Here is a 19,026-nt window from a genome sequence, read left to right on the forward strand (position 1 = left end):
AGTAATACCTATGGTTAATGGCAATTATTGTCTGGAACGTGGCACTGAAAAGCTTTCAAGCTTCTCTGGTTCAAGGCATGAAATGATCTGTAGGAACCTCAAAAGGCAGTCCTCTCCCTGCAAGCTTTGCAAATGTTTCTCTGAGTTGCTGTTCATTGATTATTCTTAAAAGCTGAGCATCAGGAAAGTCAGTTTTATTGCAGCATTTTTGGGTATTTTCTTTAAAAGGAAGTGGTGACCTGAAGGGCAATGATAGATTGCCAGTTCCACAAAAGAACAAAGCAAATGTAAATAAGCCTGTTTTGCCTATTCTCTGTTAAAAAACAGACTGAGTTCCTCTTCCTCCAGTGAGACTTCTGGGCCAGGAGAGGGATTATGCATATTTAAAGGCGTGTTGCAATGCATTAGAGTTTGTGCATGTGGATGTTATTTTTCTACTCAAAGGAATGTCTGGGCATTTAAATAGGGAAAGGATCAGTACGTTACCGTGTCCTCTTGTGAGCCATGACCTTTTTTTTACTCAATCCTCCAAAATTGCACTTGAGTCAAAATAGAACCAGGTACCCTAGGCGGGCTGCGTAGAGAAGAATATAGGGTATCTACCTGTTCGATTAGTAGCTCATTCTTACTTTTTAATCCATTTACAGTCTGTGTCTGTCCAGTCTTGCATTGGTTTTGCAGTCATTAGTTCTCGTGTTCTCTCTGCTAGCCTAGAGCCCTCTAGTGGCGATTATTTTTTCTTTAATTAAATTTAATTTAATAATGCAACAGTCCCTGCCAAAAATACCTTGTTAAAGCAAGCAGGTCAGAGTCTCTACACCTTGATAGTGGTAGGAAACATAAGAGCTAGTCCATCACCATCAGATTTTTCTTTTTTTTTCTTTTTTTAATAGATGCCTGCTGTTTATCAAACCTCTGACATGGTATTGTTCTCTTTCTAGTGACAGAACCGTGCTGGAAGAAGAACTTCAGCAGCTTATTGAAGCTTTGATTGAGAATTTTCTCGAACCTGATAAGAATGGACTGATCTGGCGCTCCGCTTAGATCTCCTGTAACTGGTGTTCAAAGAAGTGACCGTGTCATGTGAAACAAAGGAACCAAGAACAGAACTCACTTTAATACGTGTGCGTGTGTGTATGTGTGTTAAACAGCTACATTTTTATTCTATAAAGAAGAAGCATTCTTTTGTCAGGCTTTTCACCAAAGTCTGGGCTAGAAAATTGGGATAAGGAGAGGAAGTGAGAGAAAAGGGTGGAATTTATTATTATAATTTTCTGTCCTTTTGACCAAAAGACTAATTAATCTGCACCAATGCAGATGGACTACCCTTGTAGGTTTAAGGCAGCTGATCTTAGCCAGTAGATCTTGTCTTAAGCTAATTTCAGGTACCAAATACCTTTTATGTGAAAAAGTTTTAAAATTTGGTAGTCCATAGCGTTTGAAGGAAGAGATCGCTCCAAACTGACAAAAAAATCTTGCTTCTTCCTAGCTGTTGTGCGTGAATGTAGGTGTCATTGCTACAGGTCTTAATTTCCAAAACCGTTGAAGTAGAGTTCAAGTGCTTAGCATTTCTTGTTGAGGCAAGTTGTTCAATATGACATTTTTCAGCTACTTAAGTATCCTTCTGTTGTTAAAGGTGCTCTTAGTGCGTTGTATCTTTCCTGGGTGTATCTTCAAATATTAACTTGACAGTGAAACAATAGTGGCAACATGTCCGGTCCCACTTGCAGTCTGGGTTTTCGATGATTAGAAACTTGTTCATTCCTTGGTTAAATTGCCCATTCTAACTACTGTAGGATTTGTAAATGTTTTCTTGTCCTGCATCTCTGAAGGGGCTTAAGTTTTTGGGTTTGGTTTGGTTTTTTTTTAATAAAGGTTTCAGAAATTCAGTAACTCTATATGAAACTTCCAGATAGGAACTCTTTTGGTTTTGGCTTGAATTCATACTGCCTGTGTATTTAAAAAAAAAAAAAAAAAAAAGGGAAGAAAGTAGAGGTGAGACACTGACATCCTTGATTATTCTTTTTTGGTTACTAAATCATTATTAATTTTTTTGGCACATCTTGTAAACTAATTTGTTAGAATAGTTGTTTGCAAATACTATTATTCTTTACCTTTAGGACAATTTTTCAACAGCTTCCCATTATGTGTTTCCTCCCTTTGCTTGAGCAGAAAGTGATTTGACTTCCAAAAAATAGACCGATACAGAAATTCTCATGTAGATATCTAGGATTTGAGAAAATAAAAGCCATGTTTTAGTACAGAAAAACTGTGGAAGATCCTTTAACTGAAACAACACTTCAAGAAAGACTGCATATTGATTAACTGAGGATAATACTTGTTAATGTGTGCTACTAAATTGCTAATATAAGCCTTCAGAATTAAGTCAGTGATGTTCTGACATCTCCCCGCTATCACTTTACAATAATTAGATAGAAGAAATAGATAAATCTGAACATTTAACCTCTGTATTGAAGGTTACATGAGCAAGAACCCAAGATGCACTTAACTTAAAGCTGTTGGTTTGCCACTATTGTTAAAGCTTTAAATTTGTCCTCCATCTTATTATACCCTTACAGCTTGATGCCAGAGGATTGCGCAGAGTGGTTTTGTATGTGCTGCATCTAGATGGCTTTAAAGAGCACCAAGGTTTCTGTGTCTGTGTGGGTATCGGGTATTTCATGCTGACAGAAGCTTTGCACTATAACTGTGGATAAGTATTTTGCTGTATATGAATGTACATGTACTGCAGAAGGTCTGTGTTGCAAATTCTTATTTGCTACCAATATTTATTTATTTTTTATTTTAAGAGAAAATATTTCCAACTCAATTGCAGAATGAGTGAAATGTATCTAATGCCAAAAAAACCTTTTTTTTTTTTTTGTGCATTTGACTGATGTGGCGAGGAAAATGGGTGAAAGCATTTATGCTTAAAGCATACTCATGTTATTGAGTAGGTCTCAGAAGGTGTGAAGGCATTTCTGGCTGCTGCTTTGCCTTCAGTTTTCACAAAAAGGTGCAGATCTGGATCTCAACTGCACCGAATTTGAAGGAGGTTCTTGCCGTTTGTTCCATTGGCAGCAGATTAAAGCTTTAGGTGTTTTGGATTTTGATTTTTAAGTAGCCTACTAGTAGTTCAGAAGAGAAGTGACTTGGAACATAATTTTGAACAAAGGTAAACACTGTAAAAAGCATAGTGTGTGAGATGAGGTCAGCTGTGTGTATTGTACCAGTTAGCGGTAGGATTTACGTCTTGTGAATTATGTTTGTGCTCCTCCAAAGAGCAGGAATACACAATTTCCCAGAGATCTGCTTTATATCAGTAGGCAAGTGTTATAAATGCAGTATGGAAGAAAATTGTGATTGTTTTCAAATCAGCATTCTTAGAAGTCAGTAACTGTTCATAGTCTAAGTATCTTCAACCAAAAAAAAAACAAAAAAAAACCAACAAAAAACAAACAAATACAGGGAGTTAAGTGTCTGGGATTCTTCTCGTCAATAGATTTGAGCAGTAAGTTAGAGACGTAGTTGTGCTTTTGGAATGACAGCAACAGGCACAATGTGTTGAATGTATTTTAAGGGTATAATAACTATTGCTGTTTTTAAGCTGCTGCTACTGTTGTTTTCCTACTGTATTTGAACTGTTTGATATATTTATACTGTTCCATTTGTGGAACTCTATTTCCTCCCTCTGATCTTGCTTCCCTTACTTCTGTTACTGTGAAGGACTGTAATTCTCTTATTTCATTGCCCTGTAACTTGGTTATAGATCATGATAGAGTTTATTGGGGCTTGTGCACAACCTTCTTTCAGTCGTCAGCTGTTCTTTACTACTTTTCAGATAAGAACAAAGGCTTTTCAAACTTGAGTAGGAAGCAGATAATAGATCAAAGTACGCTGTGGATGTTGTTTACTAGGCGCTTCCAGTTAAAATACACCGTTTTAAAGGTTGGCCTACAGCAAGTCGTTGGCTTAGACTGTAATCACACAGCCAATGATTTGGTTTTAGCATTTGATAAAATTAGGAGGGCTAGTTTTTGTCTTTCCCTTTTTGATGTGACAGGCTTAATCTCTGTCTTGCTGAGATAAAGTTGCCATAGGCCTAGGATAGGACCTTTGTAAGTACCGGAGACTTGCCAGGCAACGTTGAATGTCTATGATACAGAGTTTGTAGCAGATTTTTTTTTTATTCTAGTTGTGATGTAGCATCCAGTCTGTGGTTGAACTAGCTTCAAGTGCTATTCACGTGTCTCCTTCTGCACCTCTAAAAGATGATTCCTGCGGCAGCACGAGTGAATCATGGAACGCTTGGTGGAAGAGGAGGGGAGCGTGTGTAACATGGGAGAGTTTGCCTGGAAGCTCCAAGTACAGCTCTAGCTGTAGCCCACAGTAGTGTAGCCCTTGGTTTGTGTTTGCCATCGGCACGGTGTCCTGTTCAGGTGGTGAGCTGGTTCTGCTTCGCCTGCACTTCCCTTCACTGCCATCCCCAGCAGGACACAGCTCAAAGAAGCCAGGTTTCCCTTGGGCTGCGGGAGAACTGGGATCTTGCCTGAGTATGTCTCCTAATTTCCTTAATTTTAAATACTCAGCTCTTTCTTTTAAGGAGAGGAAATACTTATGTGTGTCATCCACAGACTAAATTAAGAATTAAATTTGTATGCGTTTCTGTTTCAGAGGTTGAGCTGACTTACAACATGCCATACACACTGCCTGGGGCTCCTTTGCCTACCCTGGGCAGTTCTTGACTGATCTCAAGCTGTTACTGTGTCTTTGCTTGGAGGATACCGGCATGTTGAAATTTATGGCGTTATTCCCTGATTTAGCAGTACTCAGGTAGCACTTTGTGTCCCCTCTTTGGCTCCTGAAGTGCTAGGGATTTCAGTTTCTGTTTTATTAAAGGGAGTGTGTTTGTGTGAAACTGAGTACTGAGGGAGAGCCACAGGGGAGGGAATGATGGTTTCTGTCATTTGCGGCAGGGCAGAACGCGTGGTCTGCTTTAGAAAGCACTTCCAAAAGCTTTAGAAAGCACTTGGATCTTCTCTTTAATTTTAAAACTATTATTGTCTTCATTTTGTCTTCCCCCCCCCCCCTTTTGCCCTCTTCTCTCCCCAAGTAAGAGAGGAGGGCTCTTTGCATGGTGATGCTTGGATGATCAGAGTCCATCCTGATACCAAATTCCTGGTGCACAGCACATTTTCCATCCTCCCCGGCCCTTTACGTGCCCAAGAGTAGCTTTGTACGAGGTGATTGAAGTATCTGAAGTTGCATCGTTCTCCTTGTCTAGAATCCTGGGGAGTTCTGGATCTGTACTCTTGTTTACCCAGTGTCTGTTCTGTAAAACTAGGGCATATTACAAATACAGAGTGAGAATTTGCACTTTTCTGAAGTATTTCTGTGGGTATTGCTATGTGGATTTAGCTGAATGAAGTGTTATAAGTAATAAAATATTCTCTTCGTAGTAGCAAACCTTCATGTTTCTTTGGTCTTTAGTCAAACACTTTTGCTCCAAAAATGGAGCTGGTGGATAAATGTTCCTGACTCGGTGCAGGAGGAATATTGACCGTGTGCCACTCAGATCCCTAAAGCCCCAAGAACTAGAGCGTTTTCTGAAGAAGCTGTACGAAGGCTCGTCCTTCTGATGACACCGAATGACACCTATCCCGTCAAACTGTGATGCTGTTTCCAAGGGACTTGGCCCTGAAGGTGTCCTGGGGCAGAGCACCAGGGACTGACGGGCTGGTTGTGACCTGAAGTCACCACTGATGCCACCGCAGAGCCAAGGTCAGGGACCAAGCTGGGGAGTGACCTGCCAGCCTGGGCGGGTGAATTAGTGCAGAGAGCAGCTACCCAAAACAGGGGAGAGTGGGTCTGGCAGGTGACACGTACATAAATAAATCATTTCCCTTTTGGGCAGGCAGGAATTGGAAGAAGGAAGTGTCCCATGTCTACAGCTCCCCCCTCAAGGGACGCCATGCTTGGCATTTTTTAGCTAGTGTGGCATAGAGGTTGGCTTCATCCTCGTGAAAAAAAGAAAACATACGATGTAAAGGGGACTGTGCCACAGGAAAGGTGCGAGTTCACCACAGGTATTCCCTTCAGCAGGTTTAGGTGGATGCTTGGGGCCGTAACGCAGGAGAGGCTGGTGTTTCGGGGGCGAGGTTGCTTCAGGAAAAGCAACAGCCTAGAAGGGAGCAGGTGAGGGGAGCGAGAGGGTCTGTTTGTGAGCTGTGATGGGGAGAAGGGGACCGGGGCAGAGGAGCAGCTGCTGTCGAGGTGAGCTGGGGTGGGCACCGCAGGTGAGAGCGGGGCTAGAGCAGCAGGTCTGACCCAGGGTGGCACTTGTCCAAATGAAAGGTTTCAGCTCCACAGGAAGGGTGGTGAGGGAGAGGGACCACCCCTTTGCTGGTCCCTCCGTCCTCAGGAGATCACCCTGTGCTGGGGATTTTATGTGGTTCTTGTGCTCACTGTTAAACTCGGAGACAAGAGCTGATTTCACCCCAGCTTGGCTTTAATATCTTAAGCCACTTTAAAACATGGTCAAGGTTGATATAAGATGGTTCTTCCTGGGGGCACAGCAGTGTGTCTAGGAGGGTTCTGCATTCCTTCAGTGATGGCTGCAGGTTTCATCCTGGGGGGGGCTCTGAACCGTTGCGGTGGGGTTTTTTATATTTTTTATTTTCTCCTTGCCAAGGCTGAAGAGCCCCCCTGCTCCGTATCGGAACCCCTCTCCTCCTGCCAGCTCACCAGAATTATCTGAGTTATCCCCCGTGCCGCGCTGACGGCGTGATGGATGGTGCTTTCCAGGCAGAGCCTTAACTGTACCCCTGAAGGCTTCAGACTGGTTGTTAAATGACAAAATAGTAGAAGGGTGTGGAGGTGGGGGGCTTGGTTTGGGCTGGGGGTGAGGGGGGCAGTGGTATCACCCGCGGTCACGGCAGGGACAGGACCCCAGCAGGTCACAGCGATGGCTGAGCCTCTGCGGGCTCCGCCGGTCTGTAATTGCAGGAACCGGCGCTGGATGTCACCACGAACCCGTGCAGAGGGCTGGAGCCCCGGTGGGTGCTGCAGCTGGCCCGCTGCACCCCTCTCACGGTGTGGGGACAACCACGGGACGGGCTGGGCACCCCCGGGGTTTGGGGTTGGGGCGCAGAGCAGCGGGGTGTGCTTCAGCAGGGAGGGGAGGACCCTGGGGGCAGGATCTGCTGCCCTTATCCCTGCTGAAGAGGGACATCTCTTCCAGGACCAGCACGGCACAGCCACCTCCGGGGTGCGTCTGAGCGGTTTGGGGGACCGGAGCATCGCGTGGAGGCTCTGGGGTTCATCCGTGCTGCTGGGGCCCAGGGACATCAGCCTGGGAGCAGCCGCGGTTGCGGGAGGCTGGTGAGTCCTGGCAGACAGCAGTACCTGGCTTCACGTTCTGGTCTGGTCAATCTAAATGTTAATTTACTAACTAAATTAATTACCAATATGCCAAGCCCAGCCTGCATAGTCTGTCTCTTGGGCTCAGCCCCTGGGGGCTTGTGAGGTGTGTCTGGAGCCCGTGTCTCGTGGTTTTGTCCTGCTGGTTGGATCCATCTCGCCCCAGGAGGACACGGCTGGTGGCCCGGGTGCTGGTGGAGGCTGTGGGCTGGTGTCCTCCGTGTCAGGGCAGCACGAAGCGATGAGGGTTACTTCCTCCCATCACGTTATGGGGGAAAGCTAACGAGTGATTTCTATGTGTACACAGCACTATATGGAGCACACTGGAGCACCTGAAGTCCCTTCAAAGGGTTTGGGGTCAGAGTGGGGCCAGCAACCCCCAAAGCCCAGTCCCTGGGGTTGAGGGGAGGCCCTCAACTGTGCTGCTCCCCAAAACGGAAACTGAGGCACAGAGCAAGAGCGAAACACCACCCAAAAGCCCAGTGGTACAGCCCAATTCAGCTCACGTTCCCCAAGCACCAGCTCATCGTGCCCATGCACAGCAGCATCCCCATGGCTTTGGGGCGCAGGTTCTCCACTTGCACATTAGAGATGATTTGGGTTCTTCTTCATGAGGAACATGGAAACCTCCCCTAAAAAGCCATCACAGAAAGGTCCTTCTCAGCGGCTTGCTTTGAAGCAGGATGGTTTGTGCAAATTGTACCACGATGGGGAAGGAATGGAGCTGTGAGCAGCTGTGACGTGGCAGTGTCATCCAGGCCTGGGCCAAGGGCTGGGGTCAGTCACACTGGTGTAAAACTGCAGGAGGGGGAAGGAGTGGAGGGAGGGAACTGGTATTGTGTCCATCTAAGCTGAGGATGCATCCTCTGAAGCTGAGGAGTGTGAACAATTAGAAGTGATGAAGATCATCTAAAAATAGGTATTTGTAAATGTCAGGCTGGTGAGCACTTGGGGAACGTGCTGGGAGGATGGAGCAGCTCTGCGGGGTTATCTGTGCTGGTGCATCCTCTTATGCAGGATGAGGGATCAATGCTGATCTGCCCTGGGTTGATCCTGCTCACCCTGCCTCTTGGAGGTACCCCCAAACCCTCAGGAACTGGCTGACACGGATCATCCTGGACACCTATGGCCAGAGGTGTTTTCTGTGCTGTTTTACCCCGATGGGAGCTGCAAATGATCCCGGCTCTGCTTTCCCTCACCCTAAATTAGTTCTCTGTGGCTTTTGATAGAGGGAAACTTCAGCAAAGACTTCCCCCCATCTGCAGTAAGCACCACGGGATGATCCCAGCCCCGTGAGTTGGGTGACGTGCTGCCAAAACCACCTCAAAGATGCTCTGGTCCCCGCTCTCCAAGCAAACGATGGGAGCCTGGGGGCATGGGGACACCCAGCACTCCATCATCTCCACCCCTGCCAGCTTCTCCCCCAATCCCCAGAATCCCACCTGTCCCCCACGCGCCAAAAACTTGCTTAAAACAGCTGGGAGAGTGTGTTTATTTTGAAAAATAATCCAGATTGGGGCAGATTAGTAGAAACACGTCCTTCCCCATCTGCCTGGGCCGTGCGGCGCCAGCTCCCTGCAGGGCTGCCGGGAGCCAGGCTCGGATGAAAACACACACTGGGGTGAAAAGCCACCCCCAGCAGGGACGAGGTGGCCCCATGCCGGGACCCCTGTGGCAGGGAGGGCACGAGGCTGTGGGGCTGCAGCCTCTGGGGGTGCCCTGGGGAGCTGCTGGGGTTCAGCTCCCTTTGGGGCATGTGGGGAGCGTCTCTCAGCCCAGCTCCCATCAGTCCCACGTTGCCTGTCCCTGTCTGGGCGTCCCTGCCAGTCTCTTGTCCAGCCTTTTCCTGCCTGGGCACCACTGCCTGTCCCATCCCTGCCTGTCCGGGTCAGTGAGCTGCCTGTCCCTTGCCCATCCTGGGCCTGTCCATCCCTGCCCTACATCTCCCTGCCCCAGCATCCTTGCCCTGCCTCGCTCTTTCTGTCCCAGCCCACCCGAGCCCTGCCTGTCCCTGCCTCTCCCTGCCACCCCAGGGCAGGCTGCGGGCAGGGGGGGGGGTCACATTGCTGTTCGTGTCGGGGTGCTCTGACCTCCCACCCTGTGCCCCGTGGCTGGGCTGGGTCTCCTCTGCCCCAGGCCAGGCTCCCAGCCCCACAGCGCTGCCGGGGGCTCATCGCTGCGCTGAGCGCGTCAGTGCTCAGCTGCACTGGGCGCCCCCGTCCCCCAGCATTATCCCAACCCAGCTAATTAGAAGCACTCACAGGTAAATAGGTGGGATCCTATTTAATTCCAGTTTTTTTGGCAGGGTGCAGGTGCTACCTCTGAGCTGGAGGAAGGACAAACAGAGCAGGGACTGTCCTGGGCTTGAAGGTCCCAAAGCTGCCCAGAGTTCTAAGTGAACCCCATTAAATCCATTTCTGTGGGGTTTTTCCTGCCCAAACCCTTCCCTGCTATCAGGAATTTGGCCCTGCTTCGTTTGTGCCTCAGTTTCCCCAATGCACAAGGGTGACGGCTCCTACTCCCTCTTCCTAAAGCAATCAATGAAAAGCAGAGGGGTTTTTTATTTTTCTCCCCCTGTAGGTTTGAGTTAATCCCTGCTACTGGGGAAGGAGGATGAAGGAGCCTGGTGTGAAGCTTCTCAGGGGTGAAGCTGCTTGGGGAGAATTAATTGTCATTTGTTAAATGTGGCTGATTTTCTTCCCTGCCCTAGTGCTGGGGCATCGCAGCCCCATGTTCAGCGGGGACAAGGATGATGCTGCAGCCGAGTTATTTCCATTTGATAAACCAAGCAGCAATCACCACTCTGGTATTTTTGGCCTCTTCTGCACTAAATGAGCCCATGCTCAGCATCTGTCCTGCAGCTCTGGGTACCACGGAGCAACTTCTACCAAACTTGAGCAAAAATGCTTCTCCAAACACACCTGGGACACCCTGGTCTGGTGATACAAGCACCTAAACCCCCCAGGACGTGTGCGGGGGCAGGATGGGTGCAGGCAGGGTTGCCTGGTCCAACGCCGGCTGCACCCACGTCCACCTCCTCGGCTAAACCTCGCTGCTTCCCTCTTGGCCGGATTGGGCATATAAATAGACTTTTTTTTTTTGGTTTTTTTCCTGTTTTTTGGTGACGAGCCACCACAGAGGACTCTGAGCATCCTTTGCTTGATTCGTATCGCAGATGCTGTTTATATCCTGCATTTCATTCAGCTGAAGGAGCTGCCGGGGTAACTTTCCACTCAGGCAGCAGCTTGCTGCCGAAGAGTCGGGGTGCGGGGACCTTCACATCCCCCTCGCCGAGCCCCTTGCGGAAAGGGACCACACGGAAACATGACAGCAGCTGGGTTTCTCTAAACACACGGCCGTCTTTGGGACATGAGTTTGGAGTCTCGGTTTCACTTATCCAGAGGTTCCCTAATCCTGCTGATTTGTCATGCGTGGGGTATGTGCTGTACAGAATAATATTAACGTTAACAGGCCACAAGAATTAGCTCCTACAGCTGCTTACCCACCCAACCACCCCCATCCGATCGTTCGCACGTCGCCTTCACCGGGCCGATGGGGCTTTGCCTCCCCGGAGGGGGTCGGCGCACACACCCAGGGGTCTCAGCACACCCAGCCAGGATGAGGAGCGTGATGCTCCAAACCTCCCTCTGCTCGGTGCCAAAAGGAGGAGTGTCCTCATCCCCGGGGCCCAAAACCCACCGCATCCCTCCCTTCGGCCTTGGGGAAAGCCGCAGCAACCAGCTGCCCATGCTGGCCATCCCCTTTGGCAAAGGGCTTTGGGGCCAGGATGTGTTTGGTCGCTTTTCCATCTCCCCGGAGGTAATTTCCTTCCTGTTATCTATTGCCAGGCACTGGCGGCTGCTGACGGGCAGACGCTGTGTTCCCTGCTCCAGCAACCACCCCTCTGCCCGCAAAACCCTCCGGGCGCTTCTCCTCCTCGCTGCGAGATGTTAAATCTTGCCAGGACTTCCCAGCATCGTCCCCATGAATCGATGCTGCTCTGCTGGAATCGCAGCCTGGGACGACCCGTGGTGCTCAGCAGCATTTGCTCCCGGCACAGCCAGATGTGGCTGCCAGATGTCAGTGGGGTGGATTTGCACCTTTTGACCTTTCTCTTGCTTGGGGGCTGCATTTTGGCTGCATGGAGGGGGGGTGGAAAAGTGGATGGGGGTGAGGGGCAGGCTGAGATTTCTCCCCCATAAACCTGCCTGGTAACTCATTGCGTGGGGAGGTGATGTGGGGCCGGGGCCCCAAAAGCTCCTAGGATAGGGAGAAAAACTCAGGAAAAAGTCCCCAAAATGCAAGAATTTTCTGCTGGAGCTGGGCCGTGGGGGTCTCTGGGGCTTCCCCGGGAACTGAGTCAGAGCCAGCACCCAGCTGCGGTGGGGAACCAGCTCCCTGCTCAGCAGAACCAGCCCAGAGCACCCAGGAAACTCATTTTGACTCCCAGTGCCCCATCCCCACCTGAATACAGCCAGACATAACGGCTCCGCACCAACTCCCCTTTCCTGGCCTGCCCACCTTGATACCGGGCTGGCAAGGGAAAGAAACATAAAGGAGGAAAATGCAACGGGGGGAAAAAGCAAAGGGTAAAATGCAAAAGATTCTGCACCAGGTCGCATCCTTCCCGGGGCCTCCAGGCACACCTGGGATGGAAATAACTGCGCTTTCCCCCAGCAGAGCTCTACACCCGGTGCAGGAGCTCAGTAAACACACATGGGGGCTCAGGGACCCGTAAATCCCACAAAACTCTCATTTACAAACCCGACACGCTGGGTACCTGCTGCTCCCCCCATCAAGGATCCCAAAGCTCGGGCAAACATGGGTGCTGGCCCCAGCACGGCTGTGGGGCAGTGAGGGTACAGCCTCCGTCCTCACCCCTGCCCAGTTCACCCGCATCGGCCTCCCAGTACAGAGAAAGGCAAACACAGATGTATCAAAATGCAACACATACATTTTCAGCCAAAATTCAGCATTTTAAGATGCCACATTGCAAGAGCTACAGCTTCGTTTTGGAAAATGCTGCGAGTCTCAGCCCTGTGTTGCCTCTCCCCAGTGGCTCAGCACTCCGGTGTCTCATGAATTAGGTACCAAAACACCCAGGAGACAAAACCCCCTTTACAAACCTATTACCTGGATAATTTTCCCAAATCCCTGCCCTGTTACCAGGGAAGGATCAGGACCGGCAGAGCCTGAGCTCTGTGCACAAACTGTGCAAAACTTCTCTCCATTGCTGGCCACCAAACCGTACCAGGAAAAGAAGTTTTGAAGCACCAGCAAAACTACGGAGGAGCCCACAGCTGCCTTCCTCCGGCAAACCAATCGCAATAACATCGCCTCAGCCAAGGGGATATTCAGAAATCGTTGCAAGAAGCTTTACAGAAAATAGACGATAGAGTGGATGCAGCTTTCAATATATTTGCTCTAGGATATAGTAACAGGCACGGTTCTAAAGCAAACACGGGCGGGTGAACTAGGTCGAGAGCTTTTGCTTCGCTCGTTTTAAATTACAAAGTGCTGAGACAGCCTAGTCTAGGACATATTTTAAAGTCAGAAAAGGGCTGCCCCCGCGTGCCCTGGGGAACATGCACGCAGCCAGCGGAGGCGTTTCCTACACAGCTGCATCGTTTTTGTGCCTGGAAAGAGCTGGAAATGTCATTGAACAAAACCAAATGGATAAACGGGCTCGGAAAAGCACAACGCTTCTTGGGGGGAGCGGCTGGACGGTGTGTTTTCCTCTGTGTTTGGAGCAAAAAAAAAAAAAAAAAAAGAAAACAAAAAAGAAAAGTATTGCATCTGTCAAATAGAAGTCTAATAGGAAAGAGAGCTGTACATGGTCAAATTCAAGTCCAGGCTCCAGGAACATCCAGGAGGACAGTTTCAGGTATTGCCCGCTGCTTCCCGGGATGTGCCAAGCAAACACTCACGTGCGCGCGGTGCCGAGCCCTGCCGGCAGCGTGGCATCCCACGGTTTGCCGAAGAAACCCGCTGCTGGAGAGGGGGTGTGGGAAGCAGTTTGTAATCCTCTCAGGAGCACCGGGGCTGCACGTGCCGGCACCCCGCGGGGCCGATTCGGATGCGCTTCCCCCTGCCCGCGGGTGTTGGGAATGGATCCAGCCTGGTCCCCTGCGGGAATCAGCGCTACGGGGTCGAGTAGGGCACGGGCAGGGAGATCCAGTCCGGAGCACTCTGAGAAGGGTGCACCCCACTCTGACGCACCCCAGCACCCATCCCCAAGGCCGGCTCATCCTCAGAAACTAATTTTTGGCGGTGCCATGGCAAGGGGATGGTGACGGGGCTGGGATGAGGTGAATGTCGGGAGCGGAGGCGTCGAGGGGTGGCATGGTGGGCAGATGCCGGGGATGCCGGAGGGGTGGGGGTGAGATGCCGAGGGTGCCGTCAGAGGCCAGGGGTGCCGACGGTGCTGGTACGGCGGGGATCGGCGTCCTGCTCGTAGCGGTAGTGGTAGCCCTCCATCTGATCACGGCAAGCCTCGCGGAGGTTGTGGAGCCAACGCTTGATGCCGCGGCGGTTCAGGTAGAGCACCATGAGGAAGACGATGCCGATGAGGGCCAACACGATGCCGAAAAAGACGTAAGAGGCCGTCTCCAGCCGACCGGGCTCGCCACCCTCGGTGGCCGCACACATCAGCCCCTCAGGCCGCAGACGCAGCACGGCGGTCCCGCGTAGCGGCGGCGGTCCGGCGCAGTGCAGGTTGCGGGCGTCGGACACGCGGGAGACGGTGGCACGTAGCCAGGCGAGGAACGGGCGCAGGGCGCAGTCGCAACTGAGCGGGTTGGCCCCCAAAGTGAGCCGGAGCCCCCGCAACCCCGGTGCTTCCAGGCTTTGCAGCTCGGTGGCCGTCAGCCGCTGCAGCGAGTTGTTCCGCAGGTCCAGCTCCTCCAGGCCGGCGGGCAGCAGGGTGGCCGGCAGCGCCCACAGCGCGTTGCCCGCCAGTTCCAAGCGCCGCAGGCTGAGGTTGCGCAGGGCCAAAGCGAGCTGCTCCTCCAACGGGGCGGCCAGCAGCGCCTGGTTCAGCTGCAGCGTACGCAGCAGCGGCGCGCCGGCAAAAGCGCCGGCGGCCACCGACAGCAGCGGGTTGTAGCTCAGGTCGAGGGTGTGTAGGGAGGACAACCCTTGCAGAGCCATGTCCTCGATGGTTTGGATGTTATCGTGGCGCAAGCGGAGCAGGCGGAGGTCCGGCAGCGGGTGGGCAGCGAAGGCAGCGCGATGCAGCACGCTCAGGTTGCTGCCTGCGATGCTGAGGTTGTGCACGGTGGCCGGCAGCTCCTTCGGCGGTTCCTCCAACCTCTCGTACCGGCACTGCACTAACTCCGGGGTGGCCACGCAGTAGCAGGCGGACGGGCAGCCCCCGGGGGCGGCGGCGGGGGGCACGGCCAGCGGTAGCAAGGCGAATCCCAGCCAGGGCAGCCAGCGCCCGCTGCCCGCTGCCCGCGCCTGCCTGCGGGCCATGCTCGCTGCCCGGGCATGCAGGGGTGGGAGGGGGGCCGGGGGGGAGCGGGAGGGCGCGGATGAAGGGGGGTGGGGGTGGGTGGGTGGGGGTGGGATGGGTGATGGAGGGGTGTGGGGGGGACGGATCTGCTTCCCTGCAGTTTCCCCCCCCCCCCCCGGGGCTCAGCTGCCTCCGGCGCGGCACCCGCACACGGCGGCTCTGCTGGGAGCTCCGGCCGCGCCGCTGCCCAAATCGGGCTGGGGGGAGGGGGGGGGGGGGGGAAGGGAGGGAGGAGGGGGGAGGAAGGAGGAGGAGGAGGAGGAGGAGGAAGGGGGACGGGTTGGGGCTGCCCGGCGCTGCGGGCTGGGCGGAGGAGCGCCGCGGGCAGCTGCCGTCGGGGGGGGCGCGGCTCGGCTTGGCACGGCTTGGCACGGCTTGGCACGGCTTGGCACGGTTCGGCACGGTTCGGCACGGCTTGGCACCGCTCGGCTTGGGCCGGCCCCCACGGCGGCCCCGCCGCTGCGGGGGGCGGGGGTGGGGGGGGGGGGGGGGTGGGGGGCTGGCGCGGTCCCCTTCCAGCCCGATTTGGGGCTAGGGGATGTCCCTGTCCTCATCTAGCCCGGGGAGGATTTGGGGGATTTCCCGATGTCCCGGTCCCCTTCCAGCCCGGGGAAGGGTTGGGGACTGTCCCGGTTTGTTTTAAGCCCGGGGAGGATTTGGGGGCTCTCCCGATCACCCTCCAGCCCCAGGGAGGATTTGGGGGGTGTCCCGGTCCCTTTCCAGCCCCGGAGATGATTTTGCGGCTGTCCCGGTCCCCTGAGGTTGTCCCGGTCCTTTCCCAGCATGGGGGGAGTTGGGGGCTGCTCTGGTCCCATCCCCATCCCATCCCCCCCTGTCCCAGCCCTGGAGAGGGGTCGGGGGCTGTCACGGTCCCTTACCAGCCCAGGAAGGATTTGGAGGATTATCTCAGCCACCCTCCGGCCTGGGGAGGATTTGGAGGCTGTCCCGGTCCCCTTCCAGCCCCGGTCCCCATTCCCCGACCTGCCCCACGAGCCAGACACCCCGCAGCATCCTTCAGCATTGCAGCCTGGAGAGAGGCGCAGGCAGGATCGTCACTGCTGCCTCCAAGTTATCGCTGCTTTTGCTTTTTGGGACTCGGTCGCATCGTCCCTTGTGGGTCCCCGTCCCCTCCCCAGCTTCGCAGGGAGCCGTGGGGTCCAGCTGCCGTGAGGGCCCGTGCTCCCGGGAGAGGCGATGCTGAGGGACGGAGAGGTCATCGCTTTTATTAGACAGGCTTGGAAAAAACCCGACCGGTGTCGGGCATGCGGCGCTGGCCCGTTGTGCGCTCCTGGCTTTATTTTCTCTTTATTGTATCCGCCGGGCTAATAAAAGATATTACCTCTGCTGCAAAGACTGCCTTGGTCTTGCCACCGTCCCAGGGGGCTGCCCAGGGGGCACAGGCTGCGGAGATCCCGGGGGTCACAAGCCCCTGGCCATGGGGACGGCGTTGGGGTGGGCATGGGATTTTCGGACGCTGGAGCGATGCACAGCCAGGGCTTGGGTGTGCTGTGTTCGGAGCCAGATGGAGCAGCACGATCAGCAGCAGGATTTGGGTGCTGGACCCCCTTTGGGTGCCTAAATACCTCTAAGCTGGGGGTCACATTAAATAAACTCCATCCTGGGCACGTTTTCTCTTGCATCTTGATTTTTCCCCTCCTCCCTGCTCTTTTTCCTGAAGGACTTCCCCTGCCCACCCCTTTGGGATTCCCACTCCTTGAAGCTCTCCTGAACTTTGCAGGGACCAGGTAAATTTTGGACGCTGGTGTGACTGGTGGCTTGAGCTGCTCCCAGAAATTGGGCAAACCCTATATTTAAAGCGACAGTGTTTAACAGCAGCTGGAGAAAGCAAAGGAACTTGTGGGAGGGGCAGGGGGAGACGAACAGATTTGGGAATACATCAAACAACTGTGTGATATCAACTATTAAAGCATGGGGCAGCATCCACTCTCGCACGCAAGGAGAGGGAATGGGGAGAGCAAAGATGTACACAGTGGGTCGTGGTGTGCCAGCGCTGCAGCGCTCATGGATGGAGCCTCCTCTCCCTCAAAATAGCACTTTGGGGCCCATTTATCACATTTAATTGCTATATTTAATGAATCAATAGCGCTTTGGAAAACGAGGCAGCCGGTGGGCTAGGTCTGCCGCTTTGCGTGGAGGTCCTGGCAAGCTCTCATCTGCTGGGCTGCAAAAATCCCGGCATCTTTTAGTCCTTCTCCGTGGCTTCTCAGAGAAGGACCATCTGCCGTAAAAACCGAGGCTGAGGCAGGGTGCCTTCACTCCCTCTCCAAAAGCCATAAAACACGGTCAGTGAGTGACATTGGAGGTTATGGGAGAGCACAAGGCTCTCTGCAGCTGAAAGGGAGCTTAACCCTCTGACTTTGAAGGGTGGAGATGCTCCAAAGTTTGGAGGGGACGTGTGCTCTGGTGCTGTACTGCGGCAGGGTGGCTTTGGGGACATGAAGACTCTTGCCTGGTTGGACAGCGTTGCCTTCCTTGCCTGCTGCAAACATCCCGGACTTCCCCGGGGATAGCTGGTGTGGGGCCTGGGGGGGGTGATGAAATCCCAGCATGGCAACTGGGTGCCACCGTCATCCCAGCAAAGCTGTGAACCATCAGGGAGTTGGGGTTGGGGCTGTGCCGGTGTCTGCGACTGCTCCTCCCCTGCACCCACCTGTCCTTCTGCTCCTCCTTTTCACCTTGTAGCATCTCTGCTCCTCGTTTCATCCTGGTCCAGCCCAAAACTGGCCCAGGACCTCTATCCTTTCAGATGCAGGCGTGGAGGACAGACTTTTCCCACTTTCTCTTCGCAGCCACTGTTTTCTGACCTTTCTCCAGTTGGGTCATCACTTTCCTGAAATGCAGAGCCCCAAAACTGAGCTTTGAGGCACCCCATGGAGCAGGACACCCCCGTCTTCCTCCATCCCCAAATGGATGGGTCACTCTTGGATTTATGGTCTTCTCTTGCCATCCATCTTATTGGTCCTGCGTGTTCGTCTCCTCTCTAGCAACATCCCTGTGTCCTTGCTGGATGGCCCTGGATCAATTTACCACCCGTTTTACCAGTCTGCAGTTTCAGTGCTGACATCTCAGCATCGACCACCAGGTTGACGCTCTTCATTCCCAGTTGTTAATGGTCACACTGGATTGTGGGAATGTGATGTAGTTAACAGCCACACCGGATCCTGGAGCCCCTCAAACATGTGCTCCCCTTTGAGCCCCTGTTGGACTTGGATCAGATTTTGGGTCCTCCTTCACCATCTCCCCCAGACCATAATTCTGTATTCAAAGCAGTATTGAAGACTCCTTGCTGCTAAAGGCAAGGAGATTTGCATCGCCCTGATGCTGGGGCCCATCGCCATGTTGCGGGACGAGATTAGGTTGGACTCATGCGATTTGTTCCTTCAAATCAATACAGACCGTTACTCATCACCTCATTATTGTTATCTTCTGGAGGCTTCCAAAGAGAATTGATTACTTGCGCCATGTCTTCAGTAACCAGTGTACAGTCACCTGCTCTGTGATTTTGCTTCTCCTCCCCCCCTCCTTTCAACGACGGTCCGAGTTATTTTTGGTTTTGCAGGCTGGGGATGTGCAAGCACGGCTCTGGTTCAGAGCTGAAGACCTTTGGGCTTCCCAGATCCTCTCCCACCGCGTCCCACTCCGGTTTCTTTGCCGCTGGTGCTGCTCTCGTTGGCTGATTGTGGATGGCTTTTTAGCGAAGGCTGGAAGAAAAAGGCATTAAATGCCCCGGTGTCTTGGGCTCTGTAGTCATCCGTGTGATTTTTCTTGCGTTTTCCATGTGGTTCATGCGCAGTATGAAAGCCGCAGCTTTGGGTGTAAGCCGTCCCATGGTCCTGGTGTTTCCCTGCCTCCGCTTCCACAACGGAGACGTGCCGGGGGCCTCGGAGCAGGAGGCCACGGATGGAGCAGAAATGCTTTTCCTGCTCGCCAGCCTTAAATTGGCAATTAACAGCATTAAAACCATGAGCCTTTGTCTCCCCTGTCATGCAGGCACAGTCAGAGGGGAAGATCTGAAGATATAATAGATGATTTTTAAAAAAAAAAAAAAAAATTGATTTTCTGGTCTCTGTTCC

The 19,026-nt window shown here is 52.7% G+C and overlaps 2 protein-coding genes across 3 annotated transcripts in view; one reads left to right on the plus strand and one right to left on the minus strand.

Moving 5' to 3' along the window:
- Positions 1-5,466, plus strand: part of PGM2L1 (phosphoglucomutase 2 like 1) — a 53,315-nt gene extending 47,849 nt beyond the window's left edge. For both annotated transcript variants that reach the window (XM_054836534.1, XM_054836543.1), the window contains exon 16: positions 942-5,466. In XM_054836534.1, coding sequence (XP_054692509.1) covers positions 942-1,044 — 103 coding nt within the window. In that variant the 3' untranslated portion in view covers positions 1,045-5,466. The remainder of the gene's footprint in view (positions 1-941) is intronic.
- Positions 5,467-12,533: 7,067 nt separating this feature from the next.
- TPBGL (trophoblast glycoprotein like) lies at positions 12,534-15,087 on the minus strand. The gene has a single exon (XM_054845152.1). The coding sequence runs from the start codon at positions 14,890-14,892 to the stop codon at positions 13,819-13,821; it is 1,074 nt and encodes a 357-aa protein (XP_054701127.1). The 5' UTR covers positions 14,893-15,087; the 3' UTR covers positions 12,534-13,818.
- Positions 15,088-19,026: the final 3,939 nt, after the last annotated feature.

The sequence above is a fragment of the Grus americana genome, chromosome 1 (genome assembly GCF_028858705.1).
Source record: "Grus americana isolate bGruAme1 chromosome 1, bGruAme1.mat, whole genome shotgun sequence".
In the NCBI taxonomy this organism is placed as follows: domain Eukaryota; kingdom Metazoa; phylum Chordata; class Aves; order Gruiformes; family Gruidae; genus Grus; species Grus americana.